Here is an 18,651-nt window from a genome sequence, read left to right as displayed (position 1 = left end):
TTAATCAGATCTATCAATCAATCCGAAGTTGCAGGGTTTTTTACACCCCCCCTTCCCCGGTTTCTGTATGTTGGCTGCACGGCTTTCGGGCAGTGATCATTCACATCTCCGCTCTCCTTTCCATCCATGCACCCCTCCCGGCTCTGTTGCATGCTGCACGCATCATCCCTCCTCACCATGTGTGTGTTTGACGTCAGAAACTTAGGAGGGGCTCCTCCGTGAGGCTGGTTGCTGTTTGTGGTGCTGAAACAACGCCTGTATTGTGTTGCCGTTTAGCCACTTCGGCTCCAGTTTCTACCCGTTTTCTTCGTATTGTTATTATTATTATCCGAGCCCTCCGACATGCTCTCTCTGTGAGAGTCTCCTCCGAGCGGCCGACACTTTGAGTTTGGCGTTAAACAACATGCTGTTTTAGCGGAGGTGAGCGATGGATTGGAGTATAGGCAGGAGCGGTATGGATTCAGTCTGGTGTCCCGTCCTCTTCGCTGCATTGGCTGTCAGCCTTTGCTTCTCACCTGCCCTCGCCGACAGAAAATTTGGTAAGCAGCTGCGCTCCACTTTCTTTTATTGCTTTTTTTTCCCCTAACATATCAAGTGTTTTGGGTTTTTTGTTGTTTTTGTTTTGTAAATACGCTCACAGGCTCTGTCCGTGGTGCTAAATCCTCCCGAGTTGCCCTCTTTTGGCTGGATCTCTAATATAAACAGTTGCTCTCTTTGCAGAAAAGTTCCTAAAATGCATGCTGAGACTCATATTGTCGGTATTTGCAAACAGCATATCACCATCTTCGTGCAAACTTACCTGTGCCGTGGGCAAGACTGGATGAAACCTGAACAGGGAAAAGTTACATAACCTCTCAGGCCTCATGGACACAATCTTTCCTGTAACACTTTTTGTGTGTGTGACCACCTTTTACCTCCTACATCACTAGCAATGCATCCCATTTCATATGCCTTTAACAGTTTCCCAATACATAAAAATTACTCACACGTTCCCTTAAGGAGCATGCAATTTTAAACTCAGTTAAATATTTGATGACATCCTATATGCTCCCCGGGAAAAGAGGGCATATTTCATATTGCTGTGTTTCATATTCAGACTTGGCTGAGGTAAATTTTCATTACCCTTGATTTGTTCTTCCAGCCCTGCCTCAGACACTGCTCTGTGATTTGAAAGAAAAGAGTGGCAGATGTCCAAAGAGTGATGTATTGGAGCGGCCGCAGTGATAATTGTGTCCGTTTGTTCAGACAGATGAGAGATTAAATGATTCATTTTCCTGCTTCAGTAGTGTGTGAGCTAATTTACACTGAAAAAAAAAAATCAGATGTACTGATCCAGGATCAGGAGGCAGAGCACATATCATCATAAACTTTATCATGAGCTAGAGGCGAATATAGGTCTCTGGTCGCCTCTCCTGCTCTGATGATTCATACAGACACTGAGCTGCATCATATTCTGTATATTTAGAACAGGAGGAAGCCCTTTGGTAACCTGTTTTCTTATTTTCTCATATATACACACACATTCTAAGTGATTAGATTAACATATACAATAATATAGAAAGCCTAGAACTTACCCTTTTATTCACTGGGTATTTCTCCCTGCAAGTTGGCTAATTTATTCTTCAAAATCTTGTGAATGAGTCAGTGCTCATATTCCCCGAGTGCATTTCTCTCATTGAATTCTCAGAGTGTTTTTCTGTGTGTGTGAATGAGGTCTCCATTGTCAGAGTGTGGCTGAGAGTTAGGGATGGTTATTGTTTTTAATGAGCCCCACTGCGGATTATGCATGTCATAGGGAAGATTTGGATCAAAGTGCACTCATGATGTGACTCTATTTATATAGCATATGTAAAGCTCTCAATATATATATGTGTGTCTTGGTCTAAAAATAACCACATCTTTGTGTTTGTGTGGGAGAGACGGTGAGAGCACGCTGTGCGTGGGTGTATACATCCTGCATGTCTGAGAGCACATGAAAGCCAGATGGCGAAAATAAGTCTGCAGCTACAAGCTCTGAAAATGCAGTTAATGGCTGTGATATTTAAGTAGTGGTGTGAATTTATGTCCATACGCACAACATTTTCCACATTGGCTCAAAGACTCCACCCCTGAGACACTTCAGCAGTTATCCAAACCTATTATTGGCTGTGTGGGAAAAAGAGATGAGCATTAGTGATCATTAGTGTTTTCATCAATTCTGCATACAGGTCAACTCAATTATTGATTCCTGATAAATGTTCTTTGTAGAATGAAAAGACCAACGCCAAAGACTGTATATAAAAGACTGATATGGCACTATGACATCACTAGATAGGCACACCCTGTTTGATTGGTTGTTTTTAAATAAATATGTTTAATACATTAAAGAAGACTTAAAACTGGTGACGAGACCATTGACTTATTGGGGGAGTGTTACTGAGGTTATAGATCAGGTAAAGCTGTACAAGTCATCCATTGCTAGCTATTAGAAAGAATACAGGTTTAAGCTGCATTATGTGGGGGGCAAAAGTATCTGGATAACATCACCTAATCTTTGAATTCAGGTGTTTTCAGTCCTGTTATCACAGGTGTATAAAATCAAGCACCTAGCCATGAAGTCTGCCATCAGCTAAGATATATTAAGTGTAAGAGATATTCTTGCAAAGTAGGAGTGTTTAGGAAGCACAACAACTGAGTCACAAAGAGGCAGACTACGTTGTCAAGGTTTGCAGGTTTCAGACCCGAATGCAGACTTCTGAGGCAGACTTCATAAACAAAAAACAAAACAAAGTAGGAAAAAAATACAGTAAGTAACACAGAATTTATGTTATTTCATTTCCCACGCACAAAGAAGGATGGACAAGAACACCTTATGATTCAAGAAAGACCTAAGGAAACCGGAGGCTTTAAATAGATACTGGGAGACTGGAAACATCGGGGTAACAAAACACAGCTGAAACTAATTCTGGCAATATTGAAGGAAATGAAAGTAATGACACAACAAATTGCATAATAGAGACAAACACTTGACAGCAATGTACAGGATGACTCCAGGAAGGCTAATTGGAACTAAAATGCAGGGAATCAAATATAAAGTAATCTAGAAAAAAATTTTTTTTATAGGGCAATGGATTAGAAAAGTAGCAAGAACTAAAATCTAATCAGATTCTAGAGTTCAAACAGAAACTAGAGACAACAGGCTCAGCCTTAATATAATCCTTAACATCAGCACCAAAACTGTGTGTTGGGAACTTCAATACATGGGTTTCAATGACCGAACAGCTCCAGTAGATGTAATGTGTAGGTGCACCAGTATGTTTGTCCATATAGGGTGCGTCATTATTGGCTTCACCTTCCAGACCCAGAGGCTGAAAGCACCTTTTTTTGTACACTCTGTGGCCCAATCAATGAATCAATGCAACTGGCAGAAAAACATGCCAGCATTGTAATAAGGGCCTGATAAGCTTGGAGGAACAGGATTTTGATGGTTGGACACCTCTGAACCTACTTAAACTGATTCTCGATTCCCACCCCTAGTAATAATATAACAACAGCAAAAACATAGAAACACAAGATTAGAATAAACTCACTCTTTGCTGCTTCGCTCGGTGCACAGATAATCATCCGTTTTGCAACATAGTATGGCCAAGATTTACAACAGAGACAATTTTTCTTTTCATTATGTCTTGAAACGTGTGACTGGGCCCATAAACTTAGCAGGAAAGTGTTTTAGATGTCAAGACTGAAAGCTGTTTTCCAACAGACTATAGAACTGGAAGTGTTTTTACAACCACAGCTATTGCCATCAGCAGGTTTGTGGCTGTTCTGCACTGGCTTTGTTTGCTGGACCTAGAAGCTACAGCCATGTTTTATACTGTCTATAGATAAGAAGAGAAGCAATATCTAGGAAATATTAGTGGTTTTAAATCGGATTTTAATTTTTGAAGCGTTTACAGTTGTAATTATAAAGCCTTAACGAATTGGTTGCAACAGAGTCAGAAATACATCTAGCATAAAAATTGAATGCCTACAAATGTAAATGAAATGCAAATAAGGAAAACTGAGTGAGTCCATTTAGCAGCTTTGTTGGTAGATGGACTTTTTAAAGAAAGTATAAAGCAACTGATGTTTCGTGGGTTCATGTTGTAGTAATTTACTAAATTAATCAGCTTAAAAGCATAACACTAAACTAAATTACAGCTGTTCTGTGTGCTATTAGGTTTTCTAACATGAACTATTTTGGCTGCAAAAATTGAATCCTAAAGAAGATAAAAGTAAATTTTCCTCAAAGTTAAATGATCTTTTCTCCTGGCAGCTACAATACCTAAAATAGCCTAAAACATGCCACCATTACCCACCACTGTTGAAACTTTAAACCCTTTATTCCTCCTGTATTTGCTGTTCGTCGTCTCTGTGATGCACTAAAGTTTTAGATTGGTTTAGATTCGCTCACACAGCGTGCTGTTTCGTCGCCTTGACCCAGCTGCTGACGTCTGAGCGGCTTCTTCTGGGAGGACGCTCTGTTCTTCCAAAGACTGGGAGAGGTCATGGACTGGTTAACGCGTTTCCAACTTGTTCCCACCCAGGTGACTCACTAACCAGCCTTGAGTCTGCCGCCTTGAAAGTGAGATGTAATTCACAAGCACAGCACTTGTAAATTAACCAAAAGGCAGCGGCATTTAAAAAGCTTAACAGCACTCTCACACTTTAATTTTGCCTTAGTGTACGCGACGGCCTGCTGTGCTCGTAATTGATGAAAGAGTCAGAAAGATTTTTATCAAAGGATTGGCAACTATTCATCTTTATTTGAAGAGTGCTGAAAGGTTAATGCCTTGTTTACACAAAGTTAGAAAAAGCGGAATTTAAATAATGAATTTATTGACTCCTGCAGAGATTGTAGCCAATAGAAAATTAGCAGAAACCGACTTTTGCGCATTAACACTCTAGTGCCTTGTGATCAGTATTTCCATCAGGATTGTTGTTAAAATTCTGTTCAGCATCTCTGCTTTGTTTGCAGAGGTTTGGCAGTGACTTGAATCCCAATACAACTACTGAAAAAATCCCAGTGTTTGTTAGCTATGCAGGTAGCTTTTCTCCAGCTTGCAGGTGCTGTGCTGTTTATGAGAAAAAATGTACTTTCAGCAACACTTTGTATATGTAAATAATAAAAGAAAGAAATATTAATCCTTTAAAGGTTATGAGCAGCTCTGAGGATCTAATAAAGGGAAAGCAGAGCAGTCTAGCTGCTACCGAGGTGTTGTCACGATTCTAATAATGCACACACAAATCTAGCAGGAACACTGAGATCAGACTGAGCAGAGTTTAACATGGACACGCGGGGCTTGTGACAGCCTCTGAGCAAATCTGTTCCACCCCCCCTTCAACGCACTTTAGGAAACCTACTTCCTTTTTACACACAAATTAAGGAGTGTTAGAGGATATATTGATTGATACGTGACCTTTCTCCAATGTGTACATTGTGGATGTGCTTTAAGGCTGCGCTGTCTGGTTTTTTTCTTTACAGCTGGCTCTCAGCAGCCACCGCCTAACATACCCAGACAAGTGGGATTTGATTAACTGGCTGCTGAGCTGTATGTATTTTGCCACAGCCCTCTGTCATCCAATAGATATCAGGACTGAGTGGTAATCAAGCATCTCATAGTGGTAATAAATCAACAGAGGCGATCGAAATGTGCAGCAGTATTAGGATTGATATTTTACTACAGCACAGATTATGAACATGGTGAAGTCTGCATCCACAAGCAGGACATCTTGCTTCAGTGGAAGTTGTCTTTTTTCATCCTTTATGCTGCGTGGTTTAGGATGTCTTCTTTTATGTGGTACTAGGGCACAAAATGTGCATTCCTCCAACCTGTTGGCAGCGGTTTCTGGAGGCTGCTCGGTGTCACTGGGTGAACTGGGTGGCAAACAATGCAAAGCACCAAAAACCACTTGACATTGCTTTGGTTGTAGAATGCTGTGGTTGTCTGTAGTTCTTCATGTTTCTCTGCAAATACTTGCTAACTAAAAAACTCAAAAAAGTGTCAAATGAATTTTGAAACAGGTCGGCACAACTTTGACTCGCCATTTCCACTCCGTGTCGCACTTTTCATTGTTTCGCTATAGTTCAGAGAGTAGCTGGACAGGGTTTGTAGACAAGTCACTTCCATTCAAACTATGACGTCAGCAACATGCTAGCGACCAAAGCAAACACAAGGACGTTTTTGCCACCAGTTGGGGAATACACATTCCCTAGCAACAGGTGGTTGCCAGGGGGTGATCACTGACAAGTCTGTAGGTCTGTGTGACTGGACTGAGCAATCATTTTCCCAGTGACTGCCATGAAGTTAATGCCACATTAACTTGTCCACCAGTGCAGTATGCAAAACCTCAATAGAAGCAGGTGCAGTGTATTTGAAGCTGTTACCATAGACCAGGGGTGGGGAACTCCAGGCCTCAAGGGCCGGTGTCCTACAGGTTTTAGATATCACCCTGGGTCAGCAGACCTGAATCAAATGATTAGTTCATAACCAGGCCTCTGATGAACTTCAAGACATGTTGAGGATGTAATTTAGCCATTTAAATCAGCTGTGTTGGATCAAGGACACATCTAAAACCTGCAGGACACCGGCTCTCGAGGCCTGGAGTTGGACACCCCTGCCATAGACTGTATATGAAAGATCAACCCAGTCATCACACAGTAGAAAGGCTTTGGACATTTTTAAGTCTCAATTTTAATAATTTGGCTGCTTTCATTTAATTTTTTGGGACCATTTTATTTAGAATTTACTGAAATTTCACTTAAAAACTAGAGCGTGCTGTGCCGTATCATATTGTCCCCAGAAATACTGGTATAAATAAATTTTTACATGATCAAAAAAAGTGTAATATTATGATATCAGTGGTTTATCAAGACCATGAGTTTGCTTCCTAGCCCACACAATGACACAAGCCCGAGAACGTCTGAGAGCGAGAGCGGGTGCCGGTCTCGAGCGGTACTGCTTCATCAACCTCCAACAAAGTAGGCTACACTTTGTACACTATTCAAAAAAACCTGTTCCTGATAAAGGTGGAAACAACAAACTCGTTTCACCACTTGAAAAAAAACAAAAAACACCAGGAGTACCACTAAGCTATGAAGACACACGAGGAGGAGGTGCTAGCAGCTGGTGATGTGCGACCCAAAAGTAAACAAATGACTCAGCAGAGTGTCACCGGAGCGCTCACTCACTGCACTCAATATGACAGAAAGACCAAACGATGGATGGGAATTACTGATGCAGTTAAATGATGGAAAACCAGAGCTTTAAGCAGCTGGTTAAAAATCTCAACCTAACAAACGACATCAGTTTTAATTTTATTATGTGACAATATAAAAGTTGCAAGGTTCAGTTACTTTAATTACTCTCACACTAAAGTGTTAAGCTGTTGTTTTATACTTAAAATTTCCAGAGAAAACACTACCTGGGCTACATTTCTGCTTTTGACTTATCCTTTGTCACTATAAATAATGGTGTGTCACTACTATTGCACTATAATACTGCTCCTGCTTGAGGCAATAGATGCACACTTCAGATGAGGTAGTCTGTCATCACTGACAGTAGCTCATTGGAAAAGAAGGATGGAAAACGCCCTTTATTTTATTTGCACTAATAAATGCTGCTGCCTGCAAGCTGCAATCACCATAATTATCATCATTGCAAATTTCCTTGAAATTTTGTGATATAATTTTGAGGCTACAGCCTCCACCCCTAGCTGTCAGTACAATTAAAACACAGAAAGTCATATTATTTGTCGGATAATTCCTTTAAAAACACCAGTACCACTTCCGACACCCACCCCAGAGGTCCTTGTCAGTAGCTCGAATTAGCTCGCACACAGCAGCCACCTGTGTCACCATCCACCTGTCAGATAAAGTGGGCGTGCCCCTGAAATTGACGTGCGCATATTTGAAAATGAATGTGGATAAAGTTCCTTTTGGATGTACCAAGTAGGCAATACTTCCATAAATACACGGACAAAGAAAATATAAATTTGATGCAGAAATATCTGCTGCTGACAAAAAAGTATGAAGAAGAGGAGTTGGGAGGTTCTCTTTGGTGCTTTGAATTAAACCACAACAAGTTCATAGTGGCAATATGGGCAATTATGTTTACAGGTGTATAGCCTAAAACGGAGAAGAGCTAAGTTAAGGGAGCAAAGGAGTGATCAAAGACCTTCTGCACAAACATATCTGCACCAGATTTCACTGTAATCCATCTGCTGAGATATTTTACTTTGGGCCAAAGCAGAAGAACATATAGTCAAACACCTCATGCATGTATGTATATGAGTTTTCTAGTAATGAAAACTCCTCTGCCACCAAAATTCCTAATTAAGTTAAAACTCATATAAGGACGAGAACTAATATGACTGCCAGACTAATAAAACCCGGCTTTGATGGCTCTCCTACTCTCAGTAAAGGTCACAGTGCATTTTTCGTTTCTCGCAGGACGTCTGAGTCATCTTGACTGGTCTGTTGGAGGGTCAGGCCAAAGCGCCGGCCTTCAGCTCAGCCTTTATTGACACTTCGTATGAGGAGCCCTTCTACAATTCACTAAGGGCTTTGACTCATCTAATAAATGGCAAACCATTTATTGGATGAGTTTTTATTGTGCAGTACATCCCCCTCTTCATGCACATGGCAGCACAGGATGGTTAAATAAGCATTTGGTGTGTTATTTGCAAAGCCTGTTTTTCCAAATTAATAAACTCAACAGCTGCAGCATTCAGTACGAGTGTAACTGATCTAACATTAACAGTTCTGCCATCATCTGTTGCTGAATATAATATATATCTATTGATTCTCGCTAATAAAGCGCATACGGTGTTGTAAAGGACCTCTTCTCAGCCGCACTATGCAGGCACACAGCTGCTGGAAGTCTTGTTTTGAGGATGACATGAATCGCAGACTGATAAGCTATTTGAGCAACGCTGCTTTTCAGATTGTTTGGGAAACTGGTATTTTTGAGTTTTTAGTGGATTTCACAATTGTACCCTTGAAAGCGCAAAGAAAAAAATGCAAAACAAAGCAGGCTGTGTATCCATGGCCTGGGTTGCTTCCACGGCTGGTGTGATAACAGGCGGAGTGTGGATTTTCTTTGTGATTCAACAGATGCTCAGAGGAGTGTGTTGGGAGCACGGCGGCTGGCTGTTCCTGTGTCTTTCCAGACAAATGTCGGCAGCTCTTTAGAGGAATGCAGTCAGAATTGTGTCAAGATAGACGTGTCGAGACGATACATCTCGTTAGGCTCTCTTCAGTTCAAGGTGAACCTTGAAGCTATTCTGGGTCAAGGAGGAGGAGTGCCGCCAGAGAGGCGAGGAAGGCGAGATGTTCCAGGGGAAGTCTGCTTTTCTTTTAGACGCTAAAATTAGTTTATAGTTCAGTAGAGGCTCTTTCTTCCTCTGAGACTTGTCAGGTGTAAGAACATGACGCATTTGGACCTTTACGTTGATTAAAAACACAAACAAAGAAAGCGTTGTCCCGCTTGCGTGCCAACAACAGTGCAAAGAACGTGCTCCTTTTTGCACTCTCTCGCCTCTGCACACACCTGAGCTTCGCCGCCTCGTGACGCGGCGAGTGTTAAAAACATCATCGGTTTTTACAAGGAGGAGTGGACGGCGTTTCTCAAGGTTCAAATTAACTGGTGTTGGTAAGGGGGTCAGACTGAAGGTCACCTCTGTGTGGCGGAGCTAAGATTTATAATGAGGACAATAACACAGTAATGAGGATTCTGAAAGCTGTGAGCTGAGCACAGGAATTAATCTATACTATCTCAGCTGTGATTAAAGCAGTAACGTTCCGGTTTCGCCTTTGGGGGATGCTGATTAATACTCTGGGCCATTTCTCAGTGCAGCAGGAAAGGAAAATGACTGTTCGAAGGGAAAAAAGCAACAGAGAGATGGGTGTTTTCCTATATGTGTGACCAACTGTCTCATTTGAAGCACATTAGTAACATATATCTCCTCCAGCTCTTGAAAAAGGATCATTGAGCATTATTTGTAAAACCCCCAAGATGATGTCTACAACAAAGAAGGTGCACAACTTCACCTACTTTCAGTGGATGAGGTCTAAACTCAGTAGCTAGTTCTACTATCTGTTAGGAAGTTTGGGTAGCATCCTGCTAAGCTCTCTCATCAGTAGGTTTTTAGCATCTTTTGAGGCAAAGACAAAGAACAACATGGCACGTACAATTAGCAGCAAGCAGGTGGAGCATTTAACAGAGAACTGAGGTTTAAAGAAGGCCCAGGATTAGAGTGCTTCCTTTCATCAGGTCACCAGAAACACAAATCCTAATGAATGTCAATGACTCTCTTGCAAATCAGCTTCTCATCACAGTCTGTCTTGTGTCTGTAAAAGATCAATATAGCTAGTAGTCCATCAGCCAAGTTGCCTCCTGGCTGATGGACTACTTTCTGTTTAGGGCCAAGAATTTGGCATTTTGGTCACCACCCTGGTGTTTTGTTGGTGCCAGAAGTGGTCGTGTTTTGATAAGAAGCTGTAGTGCTAAGTTAACAGCTATCATAAGCTAGCTCAGTATATCATGACTTTAGAGCTTAATACAGTTTAAATAGAGGACTAATGAGAAAAAACGACTGTTCGTCCGTGCATCCCTCCATCTTCTGCCACTTCTCTGGGATCAGGTTACGATGTTAGCAGTCTCAGCAGAGACGTCAAGGCCTCCCTCTCCCGGCTACTACCTCCAGCTCATCAGGGGAAACACTGAGGCTTTCCCAAACCTGCTGAAAGATACGATCTCTCGACTCAGTCTGGAGTATGCCCTGTGGCTTCCTCCCAGTCACCTTCCCCGAAACCCATCAAGGAGACATCCCAGTCAGATACCTAAACCACCTCAACTGGCTCCTTTCAACCAAAACCATCCATCAAGAGAAAAGCGTTTTTTCTACCAGGACATAAACATCCATATTTCTGCCATAAAGACGGAAGGGTTGACAAATGGCACTAGTTGGTAGCATAAATAGTTTAAAATGAGTGTGTTTTAACCCCCTTTGCGGTCCACAAATTTAAATAATGGGACTTGGATACTGCTGAATGCCTCAGCATTTAAAATCCACCTGAATATAGACTGCCTTTCCTTTTGGATAGCCTAATATTGATATTCATCTTGCAATGGGGTGATTATGCAGAAGCATTACACATGACACTCACATAAAATATAAAATCTGTTCCTCCATAAAGCATGTAAGGTAAAATATTAGAGCAGGAATGCTATTTGTTCAGTTTATGTTGCGTTATATTTATTTGCTTTTTCCAAATTTAAAGTCAGCTAAGAGAAGGGCTTTATGTGTGCAATTTATGTGTGTTTGTAGCCTTTACACTGAGGACTCTCCTCAGTGTAAAGAGGCCAGGCCAGTCCCAGTTTATACACACACCCTGTTTATTTTGCCCTCTTTGTTACGCACTCATACACATCAATGCCCGCTCCGCTTTATGTTGTCATTCTTTTCAGAGGTTCTCTCAGCGCCTGCTGTGCTCCTGCCCTACTATATATAAGAGGAGAGGTTAATCAGCAGATGCACGCCAGGTGTGCCACCCTCCTCAAACAAATCACTTTCCCTCCTCTCTTCACAGCTGAGCCAGAAAACCACACCCCACTGCCACAGTGTTTTCACGGAGTCAGAAATGTGATGCCTTTGGGTGTCTGCACCAACTGCAGCCATAAAAATGCCAATCCCTCAGTGATGAGAGGTGTTCTGACCAGGGAGAGGCATGGAGACAGTTTCATATCAATTTCCTCTCATCTGCATCTGAAGGCGTTTAATTCCACAGGTGGTACACCTGAGTAGTTTCATTTTAAGCTGTGAAATTACCACTCAGGCACATAAATGACTTGAGGCCAACAAAGATGTCATTTCGCTCCCATTTGCATGTCATCGATGTCACATCTGCAGGACAGTAAAGTCCAAACACCGAGGCGTGGTACTGACCTGCACTTTAATCGAGGTTCAGCTGGCACTCAAGAGTTAAACCTTTGTCCTCACCTGCAGGATTAGATATTCCCCTCAGGGCAGTTTGTGTTGGTTCACTTCGAGCTCCTTGGAATATAAGAAAGAGGAGGCTTAGTTGTTTCACTCGCTCCACTTCTGCTTTTCAACACTCAGTCACACCTCAGGAGAAGGGAGAAAATCAAATGTCTGAATCACTCAGTGCAGGTCGGGAAAAAGGTCAACCCGGCCTATTTCTGGGTCCTCTGTTGCCGCAGTGATGCTGCCATCTTTAATTCATAGCCGTTGTCTGGGCTGTCGCCTGGAGCTGGCAGCTGAGTGACTGAGAGTGACCTGCCTGCCTGGGAATTCTGAGGGAATTGTGTCTGGTTACACTCCTCTGGATGCCAGGTGGTTTCACATCAGGATCTCTCTTCAGTCAAAGTGACCCCAGAGTCCCCTGACTTTGAGCCCCAAGCTCCTAATTCAGGTTAAACACTTTTAGATTTAGTTTCTGTTAAATGCTTTGAACTAAAGAAAAAGTCCCACAATATCTATATATGCCATCTTGCTAAAAGTCAGATGAAGATTATTGTTGGGTGAAATATTTTACAAAAACACCATAAAAATGATAATTACGCTACAGGTTAAAAAAGCTACGGCTAAAAGCTAATTAGCTTCGCACAAAATCTGTAAACAAGGGCAAACAGCTAGCTGTGTTTTAAAATAACCCAACAGCACCGACTTTAAAGGTCACTAATTAACAAGGTAAACACTACAGCTTAAAAGTTGGAGGTCAATTAGAAATGTGCTCAATGGAGAAAGCAGTCTGAGAGACAGATACCTAGCAGACTTAATTAGATTTTTTGTTGTTCTTTTTAGCCATTGAATACGACACTTTATATATCACACAGAAGTTGATGTTCCAGGTCCAGTTGACTACTTTTTTTTAATCTTCAGAAGAGTTTTCAGCTGCACTAACGTGATTGTGAAACCTTTAATCCTTATGATCGATCAGCATTTAACAACCTAAAGCTTTTACAGTGCTTTAACTAAACATGCTAAGCTAAGCTAAGCTAACTGGCTGCTTCACAAACATTGGACACATAAGAAAGCTCTCAGCTCAGCCTTGAGAAGAAAACTGTTCCTTTAGACATAAAAGGGTCGTTTTTCTCTAATGCAGAGATAAAAGTGAAGCCTCAATAGTAAAATTACTGTATTTTCTTGTGGTGTTAAAGTGAATTATTCATTTTGTCCTTCACCCCAGAGAAAATAGTTTCCCGATGAAATGTGGGTGAACAAAATGTCACTGTCTTATTGAAACAACTGTTATAGCAGCGTCCTGCCATGTTCAGATGAAAACGCGTGGGGGGAATGTATAAAAACATCGAGGATCGTGATAAGGTAACCAGAGCTCAGTTGCTGACACATAGCATGCAGCTTTTGACAAGAACAGACCTTCTGGAGCAGAGAAAAGCTTGGAGCCATCTTTAATTTTAGCAGGAGAGCGCCTTAATGACACAAGCTGTTTAAATCTGCGGACATGGTGTCAAGCTGATGCTAATTTGCTTGCAGGTGATGTTCTTCTCTGCTGTCCCCGCTCCAGCCACGCTCCCTTTTCAATTCACTTGCACTTTTATTGCCGTTGTCACCCGCCGCGCTATTCTAAAATGGCTTTTTTGGCTGACGGTACAGTTGTGCATGAATTTAAAAAATGAGCCAGGCGTCCTTGGTCGCACCTTATATCTATAATAAAAGATACTTTGGTGGCCCCAGAGAGTGAATGAAATATGCCCTTAACTGCAGCAGGCCTCAGGATTGGCTGTTCTCGCTGCCAGGCTCCCAGCGTTCTCCTTGGCCCCTCAGACATCGCAGATGGTACCCAAGCACCGGCCAACCACCTGTGAGGGAAAGTGGATGATCAGGCCTCTGACTTCTTGTTGAGCTTTGGGTTTTGCCTCGTAGGGACATAGTTAATGTTCCGGGCAAGGTCAGCCAATCACAGCTAAACGTTTAGAGACCTAAATGTGCACTGGGATGTGTACTGAATAGCATTATAATGCTCAGGTGGAGATTAACTGTGGGATAATGTGGTTATATTGTTTTCTAATGAGAAACTTATGTAATTGCTTTTCCTCAAACAAGCCTTTCACTCCTCTCTGATTTCACACCCCAAGGGGAGATACGCACGCTGTTGTGTCCCAACACGCTGGTGGTTTTAGTTATAGGTGAATAGTTTTTTGCATGTTGGTGTGCTGCTCCTTGTTTACTTACACGGTCGGTGCGCTCACTGCCCTAAATAGCAGTTACTTGTAACAAAGTAGACAGGGCACATCCTCGGAAAGTGTTTCTGTGCTGCATGTAGGTCTCGGAAAGGGTAATAGATCCCGTCCAAGTTCCCATTGTTGCATGCTTTTCTGAAGGTGTTATTTATGCAAAGTCTGCACAGCATGTTTTAATGTCATTTTGAAAGGCAGACAGAGACAAACAGTGACTGCAGCACATGTAGTTATGCACTTCTGTCTGATACACCTCCTATTTTATGGTCTCTTGAGAATACAGGCCTCTAACTACCGTTGCATCTTGTTAAAAAACTGTGAAGTAACTCCTGTGACCTTCTGGAGTCTCCCTTCATACAGCATTTGTAAATTAGGTCACAAAGCATCTATTTTGGGAGCGGAAACTTCTGCATATTTACAGCAGTTGTAGTCGGCTCTCATCTAGTGCAGCTACTAACAATTACTTTCAATATCTCTAAATCTTGCTATTAGTTTCTAAAGAGTCCTGATTTCTTGGTTTTTTGCATATTTGTCACACTAAATGTTTCAAATCATCAACAAAGATAACCTGAGTAATACAAAATGCACCTGATCCTGTGTAAAAACTAGAGATGGCACGATACCACTTTTTTATGTCCGATACCGATACCGATATCATAAATTTGGATATCTGCCGATACCGATATGAATCCGATATTGTGTGTTTTTTAATCAATAAAACTGTTTTTTTTAATATCTTGCTGCATTTTGTATAAGTTCATACTCAAGTTTAAATAAACAACAACACTAAAGCTATTCTGTTATACCTGTGTGTAAAAAAATACACTGCACCCCAAATATTTCATAGTTCAGCAACACTGATCAATCTAATAAACCTTACCTAACTTAAAACCTAACTTAAACCTACTCCATCCCTCCTATTCTGGTATTTTAAAGAGTACTTAGCAGAAATATTAAGCAACCTAATAGGGTTGCAAATCCCAGCAAAAAAAAAAAAAATAGGGAACCACCCACCCTCCACCTCATGATGCTTAATCGATGTAATCAACTTTAATTTGATGCAGGGTGAAAAAAATGCACAGAAACAAATTATTTTTCAAGAATAATTAAATAGATTCAACATCTTTCTTCAACAGAATTGCAGAATTCACAGATGGTACCTTCCCAAAGGAAAAAGTACTATAGCTTACTAGGGTATATAGACTTAAGAGTTACTATATATAGTAATAATAATAATAATAATGCATTGGATTTATATAGCGCTTTTCAAGGCACCCAAAGCGCTTTACAATGACATTATTCATTCATGCTCACATTCACACACTGGTGGAGGCAACCGTAATGGACTTCTATACATTTTACATCAGATTAAAACTTTGGGAGTAAGATTCAGATAATTATTTATTAAAAGCTAGATATTTTAAATGAGAATAAGAAAGAAAAGTATGTCTTTGTGCCCCCTTTTCCCTGTTCATGCCCTATCGGCCCCCCTGGCTAAACTTTGCTAGATCCGCCCCTGCACAGTTACCAGCCGTCAGCTGCGTAGAAAAGGATCCTGGTGTAGAAAGTAATATTAAATAAATTCTAACAACAGCTTATCAAGGTTAAACGTGCTGCTGTTGTTCAGCCGCTGGTTTCCTCTTTCTGGTGCAAAGTGGGCCAAAAACAAAGAAGAGAGACAGACTAGCGACAGAAAAGCCGATCAGCTGATCGTTAAGCAGTTTCACGATTGAAGTAGGCAGGAAGGTGAGGGAGAGGCAGTCGCTCCATATATCGGTTGTTAAGCTTAACGTGGGAATGCTTTACAAACATTCAGAGATGAACTTACACACTTGCTTTACTTCTCTCTGGGATAACTTCCTCAGAGATGAAATGCTGGTTTGGTAGCGGGCTCTATCACATGGCATACTGCTGCAACGTGCTACGGTTATGAGCCGAGTTACGCAGTGTTGCAAGTTTTGTGCGATGCTTTTTTGATATTTAATGGATCGGATTACATTTTTTATTTTTCGCCGATATCCGATCCAGTAATTTAGGTCAGTATCGGACCGATACCGATACGTAATATCGGATCGGTCCATCTCTAGTAAAAACCCAAACCTAATCAAGCGTTTGTGGCCGAATTGTTTTAAATTCACCCACATTGGAGGGTTTTGGGGTATGAATGGGCTCCACAGCATCTCAATCAGATATGAGTCTGGACTGTGACTGGGGCGCTCCAAAACCTTCATTTTGATTGGATACACAATTGCTGGTGTGTTTTAAATCATTGTTGTAACGGCATAACTAAGATAAGTGATAACAGGTTGAAAGGTGAGCATATATGACACGTTTTTGCTGCATTGCTCACACGGGTCGAAGGAAAAAAAGTCACATGCTTAAGTTAAAAATCGGCTAAAAAGCACAAATCATTTCCCTTTAAATGCGTCTGTAACTGCACTTACTTGACTTGAAGAGCGGCTACAGATAAGCCATGATTGATCTGTGATGAGGCTGACACGGCCTCAGTACTTAATACCAAATGCAACACTTTTTCATGAAGGTCATTGTGTTTGTGAAATTATCTTGTAGGCCTTGGGTTGAATAAAAGAGCGCGGCTGTTCTTTGTCAGGATGCGTCATTAAGATATAGCGAGGACTCCTTTTTTTTTTCTCCCTCAGCATCGACAAGTCCTTTTTTCTGCCTGAGGTAATCAGCAGCATCCACTGTGATTGCATTTTAATTAAAAGGCGCCATTTTAATCATCTCGGCACGGTGTTGGAGAAAGGAGCTGTGCTGTTATCAATTCTATGTCCCTGCCTATCTCACACGCAGACACGCACACACATACTGTCTGACTAACTATGCTCGACTGGACGCGTTATTAGTGGAAAGTTGTAATTAATATTGAGAGCTGACAAGGCTTCCCAGAGAACCCCATGAATTAAGCAGGGAAGTGATGAGGAAGTAAAGTTGAATGGACTGACACTAATTGCGGAGTGCTGAGATGCGCATGGTCAAGAGGGATTGACTCTTCCAGCTCTAAGTGACTGCTTTATAAGTTTGGTGTAAATTCTTCTTTCATTTACCTTCGAGCTAAATGGGAAAGTCTTGGTAAGTTAAACAGAGTCGTGTGAAAATTAGGGCTGGCAGGTGAATATTGTTTGTGCGGTCTATAAAATGTCAGAACATTTTTTCTCTCAAGCCCAAGGTGACGTCTTAAAATTGTTTCATTTGTGGAAACAACAAACTGACATTGACATTGAACATCTGTGCTGGGTATGGCCTGGAGATTCCAAAGGTCAAAATAGGCCACGCCCCATTGGGTGGTTGAGAATGACAAAGCTCAGATGCTGTGGCACTTCCACAGAGGATAGAGCTGGACAAACTGGTGATGGCTAACAGACTGGACATAGCAGTGGCGGACAAGCAGGGGAAGACAGCCATGTAGCTAAACCAAGTGATAGCACCGTTAGGAAAAGGAACATGACAACATTCAATATTCATTCACTCACAGTATACATAAAGTTTGGAAATACATCAAAACATATGAATAGGAAAAACAGTATCAGTATCAATTCATTTAATTTCTACTCAGTTCGGTAAACAGCTATAGAGTACAACACGTGCACGTGTATATCAGTCCTGGTCCTCACTGTCCCTCAGGTTGTGTCATTTTGATATATGCTGGGCAGCCAGATAGGCCCCGTGTCCTTCTCCTTGGACTGCTTCTAATTTTGTCATGTTGTTTAGCTCACTGAAATACAGATCTGAATTGGTTGAAGTAAGTGGTCCTCACGTCACTGAATAATTTACATCTTAATAGGGAATGCATCTCTGTTTTAACCTCACCTGTCACAGTTTTGTTTCTGTTTGTATCTTCCATTGCCGGTTTATGGTCACTGAGCTTATGCCTGGTTAGAATGTTTCTGATTTCTGCCTCTGACAGTCAAGGGATTTTCTGCCAATTCATAATCTCTCGAATTTGTTTTGGCTTTTAGTTCATTCTCTCCAGTCTTTCCGATAAATTTCTTCGCATTGTGTGATGATTGGGTTCGCTCTGACTTGTGTTCGGTAAGCAGTGCTGTTGTGAGACTTGTTGGGGCGTGTTTGAGTGGACACAGTCTCAACACCAGCTGGCATAAGTGGCTCTTGAGGGAGTGAGGGTGTCTTGGGGGGATGGAGCTCCTTTGAATGTTAATTTTGAGCAAGTATCCGCCTAATTCTGCTCGACGGGCATTTGTTGAGTTTTTCTTTGTACATGATAACTGAATCTCCATAAACTTGTATGTGTTTCATATATAATAAAGCATGAATATGAAGAATATGTTTGCAAAGGACAAGATTTGTAATCCAATGAGTATTGGCCTGCACGATAAAGAGTAACTTGAGCAAAAGTGTAACTGTTTGGGTTTTTTTTAGATTTTTG

General features: G+C 41.4%; 1 protein-coding gene across 1 annotated transcript in view; it reads left to right on the top strand.

Moving 5' to 3' along the window:
- The first annotated feature begins 220 nt into the window (after window positions 1-220).
- Window positions 221-18,651, top strand: part of ptprn2 (protein tyrosine phosphatase receptor type N2) — a 148,388-nt gene continuing 129,957 nt past the window's right edge. The window contains exon 1 of the mRNA XM_039617623.1: window positions 221-539. Within this exon, the coding sequence (XP_039473557.1) occupies window positions 428-539 (112 nt within the window). The 5' untranslated portion in view covers window positions 221-427. The remainder of the gene's footprint in view (window positions 540-18,651) is intronic.

This window comes from Oreochromis aureus, linkage group 9, assembly GCF_013358895.1.
Source record: "Oreochromis aureus strain Israel breed Guangdong linkage group 9, ZZ_aureus, whole genome shotgun sequence".
NCBI classification, from domain to species: Eukaryota; Metazoa; Chordata; class Actinopteri; order Cichliformes; family Cichlidae; genus Oreochromis; species Oreochromis aureus.
The sequence above is the reverse complement of the archived record's forward strand: the minus strand, read 5'-3'. Positions and strand labels throughout refer to the sequence as shown.